Here is a 9,476-nt window from a genome sequence, read left to right on the forward strand (position 1 = left end):
TCCAGGGCCCCTGCGCGTGCCTGGTGCGTTCCCCACGGTGCAGGAATGTTCGCACGCAGCTTACCCGCCAGGCGAGCCCCTCGCACGGCTCGGATCCCTCTGGGGCACAGGTCATCACCTGCCTGCACAGCAGCACCGTCCCCTCTGCTCTTAGGAAGGATCCCTTCCCCAACAATGCTGTTGTCACCAAGAATTTGCTCCGAGCTGCAAGCCATGATCCTCAGAGAACGGGCACAGAAACGGAAAAGCAAACGCTGCATGTTCTGACTTACACCTGGAACGTACACAGCGGGTTCTCATGGACACAAAGATGGGAACAGCAGAAACTTTTGGCTGCTAGAAAGTAGGAGGGGGGAGGCAGGCAGGGGATGAAAAACCACCTGCTGGGTACCATGGCCGTTTGCTGGGTGACAGGTTCACTCACCGCCTCACCCTCAGGCTCTAATGTGTATTCCTCTATTCCGTATGCCCCTTCCATGCCAGACGCATCCCCAGAGCTTAGCGCCCACTTATCAGGGAGAACATGTGGTATTTGCTTTTCCGTTCTGGAGCGACTCCACGTAGGATAAGAACCTCCAGTTCTATCCAAGTCGCCGTCAAAGACACGATTCCGTTCTTTTTGACGGCTCAGCAGTATTCCATTCCATTTTCTTTATCCAGTACTCCATGGTACTTAGGTTGATTCCGTTTGTTTGCAATTGTGAGTTGTGCCGCAAGAAAGAGACAGGTGCAGGCATGGTTTTTTGTTTTGTTTTGTTTGATTGTTTAATTAAATTTATTTTTGAGATAGAGTCTCACTCTGTCACCGAGGCTGGAGTGCAGTGGTGCGATCTCAGCTCACTGCAACCTCCACCTCCCAGGTTCAAGCGATTCTCCTACCTCAACCTTCCAAGCAGCTGGGGTTACAGGTATGCGCCACCATACCTGGCTAATTTTTGTATTTTTAGTAGAGATGGGGTTTTGCCATGTTGCCCAGACTGGTCTTGAACTCCTGACCTCAGGTGATCCGCCCGCCTTGGCCTCCCAAAGTGCTGGGATGACAGGCCTGAGCCATCATGCCTGGCCTGCAGGCGTCTTTTTGATATAAGGACTTCTTTTCCTTTGGGTAGATGCCCAGGAGTGGGATTGCTGGATTGAGCGAATGATCTGCTTTTAGTTCTTTGAGGAACCTCCATGCTGTTTTCTATACAGCTTGTACTAATTCACTTTTTTGGGGGGCACCGGAATGTGGGCAGCTCTGCCTAGGGGTGTCCTGTGAGGCTGCAGCTGGGGCTGACTTTATCTGAAGGCTTGACCAGGTTGGATGTCTAGGATGGCTTTCTCTGGTGGTAGGAAGCTGGTACAGCCTGTCACCTGGGCTCAGCTGGGAGGGCCAACAAGAACAGGTACCTGTGGCCTCTCCAGCGTGTCAGGCTGAAGGTGCTCAGGCTTCTTAAACCAAAGCTGGCTCCTCCCAGACTCAGCATTCCCAAGAACCAAGCAGGGGGCATGTGACCTAACTGACCCGACTTTGGAAGTCATACAGTGTTTACACCACTGTGGCAGTCTACGAAAGAATTAACAAGAAAGTTAATGAGCATGACCGAGATTCAAGGGAGGGGGCATACACTCCAGCTCCCAAAGAGACGACTGTCTAAAGAATCTTCAGGCCTGCTTTATAGCCCCCCGAAGCTGCCTTTCAAAATGATGCATGCATAAGCCAGGTGTTCACGATGAGCTCGTCTCTCCTAAGCTGGGAATTTATGACACTTCAGGCACAGATTGAGCTGTGTGTCTCCAGATCCTTCACATCAAATAAAATATGAGGAAAATGGCATTGTGAAAGATGTTTATAGTTCATCAAAATGCAAAGCTTCCCGTCCTCCCACAGCAACCTATTCTGGTGTTTTTGTTTTTTTTGTTGTTGGTTTTTGTTTGTTTGTTTTTGAGACAGAGTCTCATTCGGTCGCCCAGGCTGGAGTGCAGTGGCGCGATCTCGGCTCACTGCAACCTCTGCCTCCCAGGTTCAAGTGATTCTCCTGCCTCAGCCTCCCGAGTAGCTGGGATTACAGGCACCCGCCATCGTGCCCGGCTTTTTTTTTTTTTTTTGTATTTTTAGTAGAGACAGGGTTTCACCGTGTTGGCCAAGCTGGTCTCGAACTCCTGACCTCAAGTGATCTGCCTGCTTTGCCCTCCGAAAGTGCTGGGAGGATCACAGGCATGACCCACCGGGCCGGGCTTTTTTTCTGGATATCTCCTAAGGTGAGCTCTTGACATGCTTCTCAGAGGCGTTTTGTTAGATGGGCTTTGAGGACTGTAGGAGTGTCGAGTGTTTAATACACATGTGTCTTGTGATTGATTGATACTGGACCCCTCCCGGTTGGTTTATACTCCTGATGTTTTGCAGGCAGAAGCGCAGGGAATAAGTTCTCCATATGCTGGAAGTTGTTGTTCTTTTTTGTTTTGAGAGCTAGATATTCACGTAGGAGGGGAGAAGCCCTGCGTCTGGCTGGAAGGTGTGTGCAGGTGAGAAGCAAGGGCTGCACCTGAACTGTCTGCTCATTTCTCCGAGAATTTCGGCAGGCCCCAGGCCCGGAATGGCACGGCGCTCCCCCTTCCCTGCCACCATGCTCTGTGAAAGCAGGTCCAGAATTTATTCCTTCTGGTGGGCTCTGGGTCTGGCTGACTTCAGGAGTGAGGCCGCAGACCTTCACAGTGAGTGCTACAGCTCATAAAGGTAGTGCGGACCCAAAGAGGGAGCAGCAGCAGGATTTACTCTGAAGAGGGAAAGAACAAAGCTTCCAGGCCGGGGCAGGCGACCTGGCTTGCCGCTGCCCTCTCCGGTGGTCGTCTTGTAGTTCCTTATTTGGCCCCGCCCACGTCCCGCTGATTGGTCCATTTTACGGAGTGCTGATTGGTCCATTTTACAGAGTGCTGATTGGTCCATTTTACATAGTGCTGATTGGTCCATTTTACAGAGCACTGATTGGTCCATTTTACAGAGCGCTGATTGGTCCATTTTACAGAGCGCTGATTGGTCCATTTTACAGAGCGCCGATTGGTGCATTTACAATCCTTTAGCTAGACAGAAAGGTTCTCCAAGTCCCCACTGGACCCAGGAAGTCCAGCCGGCTTCACCTCCCCAAAGCAGCAATCGACCTCCATCCACGTTTACTTTTTATTTTCCCCTTGCTGTACCCAAAGCGTTATACTTGCACTGTGGAGGCTACAGCCAGAATAAGACGTGGGTTTTTCCTCAAGGACCTCACAGTTGTCAAGCCTCCACTGGGGCCAGGGACGTGGAAAGCCGTGGGACCCCCTGCTGCGTCTTCCGTGGGCCCTCCGTGCCATGGAGCATCCCGTGCGGACCGTGCATCCAAAGTTTTGAAAGGCGGGTTCCAGAGGCTGTAAAACAGGCCTGCAGATTCTTTTCCCACTCGTCTCTCTGGGAGCTGGAGCCCCTGCTCCCTCTCTTGAATCTCGGCTGTCCTCATTAACTGTCTTGTAATTCCTAGAATGGGGCGGCGGTGGCAACTCTGTAGGTCTTCCCAAGTCGGGTGGATAAGGCCACGTGGCTCCTGCTTGGTTCTTGGGAATGCTGAGACTGGGAGGAGCCAGCTTTGGTTTTAAGTGTTCGTAAAATACAACTGGAAAGATTGTGTGCACAAACACAGGCATGTACACAAATGCACACACATCAGAGAATTCATAGGGAAATGGGTCCATGTACAGAGGCACAGATTCGTACGGATATTACAATACACACAAAAGCAAGCACATACACAAATGCATATAGCTCAAAAAATGCATACACCTGGAGATACACCTCTACATATACGAACACATAGAGAAATACTAGACCTGCATATATGTATAGATAGCTCCATATGAAATACACAAGCACAAGCACATATACAAATGTATATGCATAGAAGATGTACACTATGCAGATGTACGTATACAAATACTTAGAGAAATACTAGACCTACATATATGTAAAGATAGCACCATGTAAAATACACGCAAACACAAGCACATATACAAATGCCTGTGCATAGAAAAATATGTACACATGCAGATGCAAACACATAGATATACAAATAGAGCAACAGATCTACAAATATCAATATAGCTCCATATTGAAATACATCTTTGAACACAAACACGTGTCCATATGCAAATGGATTTGTGTGTGTATATATTAATCATACACCTCAAATGCATTTGCAAATGCAAATGTGTTCACAAATGCAAAAACTGGGATTCCACAGATCAATCAAAGTGCATGTTCATGCATGCAGTACATGTAGATGTTCCAATGTACAAATAATGACAAACGTGTGTATGTAGGTATATGAGCATATGCAAATACTTGCAATCATACAATTCCAAATAGAAGCATGTAATATATACATACACTATATGCAGATACACATGCAAAGATGTAAATGTGTATGTACCTGTATACACATGGGAATAAATGTGGACACATGCAAACTCATATGCACCTGTGCATACAACGTATGTAAAATAAAATGTGCACAAATTTATAGGCATTTGAAAATTCACATCTGCATGTAAAGACGTGAACACATATATGTATATGCTAACATCTCCATATGTAGATATCTTTGAATTGTGCATATATGCAGTTATATACCCAAGTGTATACCTATATAAACACATACACAAATACATATGCATATATATGTATATGAATATATGTGCCTGTATTTGCATGTACAGTTTATGTGTAGATACACACAGAATTCCAGGTACATATATAACGCACCTGTGTATACACATCTACATTATCCATGTACGTATAAATACATATACACATTGGCATTAATACCCAAGCGAGCTGGTCTGCTCTAAGTACAAGACAATATAGTTCGTGTGTGTTTCTAGGACAAGTGACGTTTGAGGTCAGGCCCCCACAGCAAGGACTTGGGAGCAGGCACTCAGCTGGGCTTGGCCTGACAAGGGTGGGGGTGTTCTATGCCTGGGAGATAGAACGTGTCAAGCACAGAACCTGCCGTGATGATGATGTTTATAGAATCGTGACCGACAGGGCTGCCCTGTGCTCTAGGGGTGAGGACAGGCCATGTTTATACTGAGGTCAGCATTTCTCAAAGGACATCTGAGCAATTTGTTTGTGGGACACTCAGTGAAGAGGGGGTGCCATAGCAGCTATTCTTGTCCAGAATTCTTTTGTGGGGGGCCCAGGAAGGGAGACAGGATCTCTGTTGCCCAGGCTGGGGTGCAATGGCACTATCTCAGCTCACTGCAACCTCCGCCTCTTGGCCTCAAGCAATCCTCCCGCCTCAGCCTCCCCAAGTAGCTGGGACTCCAGGCACGCACCACCACACCCAGCTAATTTTTTTTATTTTTGGTAAAGATAGGGTTTCACTGCGGTGCCCAGGCTGATCTCAAACTCCTGACCTCAAGCGATCTGCCCCACTCACCTACCCAAAGACTGGGATTACATGTACGAGCCGCCGCATCCAGCCACCCAGAATAATTAATTGTCCAGGGCACCCCCTTTGGTGACTTGGAAGATTCTCACTCTCTTGTGTATGTTGTTGTGTTATCATTATGGTTATTATTTTTCTTTTCTTTTTGAGACAGAGTCTCGCTCTGTCGCCAGGCTAGAGTGCAGTGGCGTGATCTCTGCTCACTGTAACCTCCACCTCCCGGGTTCAAGCCATTCTCCTGCCTCAGCCTCTCAAGTAGCTGGGATGACAGGCACTTGCCACGATGCTTGGCTAATTTTGTATTTTTTTGGTAGAGACAGGGTTTCACCATGTTGGCCAGGATGGTCTTGAACTCCTGACCTCAGGTGATCCACCCGCCTCGGCCTCCCACAGTGCTGGGATGACAGGCATGAGCCACCGCACCCCGCTTGTGGTTATTTTTAAAGTCAAGGCACAGAGGTGCAGAGACAGAAGGCAGGAAGGGACTTCAGTGGTCTTCTAGAATCTTCCCCACCACACCTAAAGCAGGAGACAGAGACCCAGGAGGAAGACATGGCCGCCAGCTCTACACCCCACCCTACCCTCCAATGTCCTGGGCCACTTGCACATCCCAGGAGTGCGTTTGTGAGATTTCTCCACTGTCTTCCCCAATCTAACTCCTTCTGATACTCTCTTTTGTCCAGCTGGGGTGATGATGGTGCCTCAGAGGAAAACCAGAGATGGATTCGAAGAACATTTCGGCCTCAACTACCTGGGGCACTTCCTGCTGACCAACCTTCTCCTGGATACGCTGAGAGAGTCCGGGTCCCCTGGCCACAGTGCGAGGGTGGTCACCGTCTCCTCCGCCACCCATTACGTCGCTGAGCTGAACATGGACGACCTTCAGAGCAGGTGGGTGCACCCTGTGAATAATCATAACAGCATCCCAGGTGGGTTAAAGGTTACTCATCTCCCTCTGTCTGTGGGGCGTGGTGCGCCCTGCGTCTGCTGGACACTGGTGCTCTGGGGACAGTGCTCTCTGTGTCTGCTGTGCACTGGTGCTCTGGGAGCGTGGACAGTGCTCCCCGCGTCTGCTGAGCACTGGTGCTCTGGGGACAGTGCTCCCCGCGTCTGCTGTGCACTGGTGCTCTGGGGACAGTGCTCCCCGCGTCTGCTGTGCACTGGTGCTCTGGGGACAGTGCTCCCCGCGTCTGCTGAGCACTGGCTGCTCTGGGGACAGTGCTCCCTGCGTCTGCTGGACACTGCTGCTCTGGGGACAGTGCTCTCTGTGTCTGCTGTGCACTGGTGCTCTGGGAGCGTGGACAGTGCTCCCCGCGTCTGCTGAGCACTGGTGCTCTGGGGACAGTGCTCCCCGCGTCTGCTGTGCACTGGTGCTCTGGGGACAGTGCTCCCCGCGTCTGCTGTGCACTGGTGCTCTGGGGACAGTGCTCCCCGCGTCTGCTGTGCACTGGTGCTCTGGGGACAGTGCTCCCCGCGTCTGCTGGACACTGGTGCTCTGGGGACAGTGCTCCCTGCGTCTGCTGGACACTGGTGCTCTGGGCACAGTGCTCCCTGCGTCTGCTGGACACTGGTGCTCTGGGCACAGTGCTCTCTGTGTCTGCTGGACACTGGTGCTCTGGGAGCGGGGATAGTGCTCCCTGCGTCTGCTGGACACTGGTGCTCTGGGAGCGGGGACAGTGCTGCCTGCGTCTGCTGGACACTGCTGCTCTGGGGACAGTACTCCCCGCGTCTGCTGGACACTGGTGCTCTGGGGACAGTGCTCCCCGCGTCTGCTGGACACTGGTGCTCTGGGGACAGTGCTCCCCGCGTCTGCTGGACACTGGTGCTCTGGGGACAGTGCTCCCTGCGTCTGCTGGGCACTGGTGCTCTGGGGACAGTGCTCCCTGCGTCTGCTGGACACTGGTGCTCTGGGAGCGGGGACAGTGCTGCCTGCGTCTGCTGGACACTGGTGCTCTGGGGACAGTGCTCCCTGCGTCTGCTGGACACTGGTGCTCTGGGGACAGTGCTCCCTGCGTCTGCTGAGCACTGGTGCTCTGGGGAGAGTGTTCCTTGTATCTGCTGGGCACAGGTGCTCTGGGCACAGTGTGCTCTCTGTGTCTGCTGGGCACTGATGCTCTGGGCACGGTACTCCCTGCATCTACTGGGCACTGGGGCTCTGGACTCAGTAGTCTCTGCATCTGCTGGACACAGGTGCTCTGGAAATGGTGCTCTCTGCATTTGCTGGGACACAGGTGCTCTGGGTACACTCCTCCCTGTGTCTGCTGGGCACTGGGGCTCTGGACGCAGTACTCTCTGCATCTGCTGGGCGCTGGGGCTCTGGAAATGGTGCTCCCTGCATCTGCTGGGCACTGGGGCTCTGGGCGCAGTGCTCTGGGATACGTACATCCCCAGCCATTTGCTGTCCTTGGTAGACTTAGCAATGTGCCATAGTATTGTTGTTTTAGTGTTTAGAAGGGACAAGAAACACAGAGGTCAGACATAGAAAAGGATAACAGATATATTTAAACCTTCCGTTGTGCCCCCCATGGGAATGTCAGGCACTACATCTGCAAGCGGCATTGGTGTGGACTCCTGTTGAGACACGCAGTGTACTGTCTGTCCATCAACAGGTCTCTCTTGTGAGTTTCTCCTAACCCCCCCGAGCGCGGTGGCTCACACCTGTAATCCCAGCAGTTTGGGAGGCTGAGGCGGGTGGATCACCTGAGGTCAGGAGACCAGCCTGGCCAACATGGTAAAACCCTGTTTCTGCTAAAAATACAAAATTAGCCAGGCGTGGTGGCAGGCGCCTGTAATCCCAGCTACTTGGGAGGCTGAGGAAGGAGAATTGCTTGAACTCGGGAAGCGGAGGTTGTGGTGAGCCAAGATTGCAGCACTGCACTGCAGCCTGAGCCACAGCAGCAAAACTCCATCTCAAAAAAAAGAAAAAAAAATTCCATAGTCTGGGTGGATTATAAACAACACACATTTATGGAGGCTGGAAGTCCAAGATCAAAGTGTGCCAGGGTCTGGCGAGAACCCACTTCCTGGTTCACAGGTGGCACCTTCTCACTGTGTCGCCAGGCAGCAGAAGGAGCGAACTGATTCCTTTCTTGAGTCTCCACCATCGTGACCTCATCACCTCCCAAGGGCCTCACCTCCTAACACCATCTCACTGGGGATGAGGCTTTCCATGTAGGAATTTGGAGACGGAGACAGTCAGAGCACACAGTAGGACTTGCCTTTGAATTTCTCTGCAGCCCGAAGGTCACAAAGTGTTAACGCCACAGTCGGAAAGACCTGGCCGCTTGGCCATGCCAGCATCAGATTTTGGGGCCAGCCTCTGCAATGTACAGCAGGGTGGGCGCCCTCCCCATCCCCCAGCCCTGGAGTACCCTCAGGACTGCGAGGAGGTGAGCCCAGGGGCACAGGCCCTGCCGGCTCCTAACAGTTTTCATTTCCCTGCACAGTGAGGGGCAGGATGGAAGGAAGGGAGGGCCGTGGGGGCCTCCTAGGATACCTTGGCCCATCCGTTTTGTCAGATTGAGCTCTTGCGCCTGTGAGCCTCTCTGCTGAAGGGTGTCGGATGAGGGAGACGGCCTCGATGGCATCCTGCATAAAGTGTGAACCCTGCCGGTCGTGGGAGGGAAGAAGCGTGGCTGGCCAGAACTTCGTCCTCTCTGGGCAGCTGAGGAAGCCCCGGGCTGTGCAGGGAAGGGCAGGTGAGAGGGTGGCATGGAGAGCAGGGCCTGCGGCCAGGAGGGGCTGCTTCTCCTTCCTAGTGCTCTGAAGAAGCAAGGGCATGTGCGTGTGCCCGTGTGTACAGGTGAGATGTGCGTGCCTGTGTGCGCAGGTGAAGTGTGTGTGCCCGTATGTACAGGTGAGGTGTGTGTACCCCTGTGTACAGGTGAGGTGCGCATGCCTGTGTGCACAGGTGAGGTGTGCATGCCCGTGTGTACAGGTCAGGTGTGTGTACTCCTGTGTACAGGTGAGGAGTGCATGCCCGTGTGTACAGGTCAGGGTTGTGTACCCCGTGTGTGCAGG

The 9,476-nt window shown here is 52.2% G+C and overlaps 1 protein-coding gene across 1 annotated transcript in view; it reads left to right on the forward strand.

Moving 5' to 3' along the window:
* DHRSX (dehydrogenase/reductase (SDR family) X-linked) overlaps positions 1-9,476 on the forward strand; it is a 322,723-nt gene that overhangs the window by 238,982 nt on the left and 74,265 nt on the right. Inside the window, exon 5 of the mRNA XM_011972124.1 lies at positions 6,140-6,347. Within this exon, the coding sequence (XP_011827514.1) occupies positions 6,140-6,347 (208 nt within the window). The remainder of the gene's footprint in view (positions 1-6,139; positions 6,348-9,476) is intronic.

This window comes from Mandrillus leucophaeus, unplaced genomic scaffold, assembly GCF_000951045.1.
Source record: "Mandrillus leucophaeus isolate KB7577 unplaced genomic scaffold, Mleu.le_1.0 Scaffold127, whole genome shotgun sequence".
In the NCBI taxonomy this organism is placed as follows: domain Eukaryota; kingdom Metazoa; phylum Chordata; class Mammalia; order Primates; family Cercopithecidae; genus Mandrillus; species Mandrillus leucophaeus.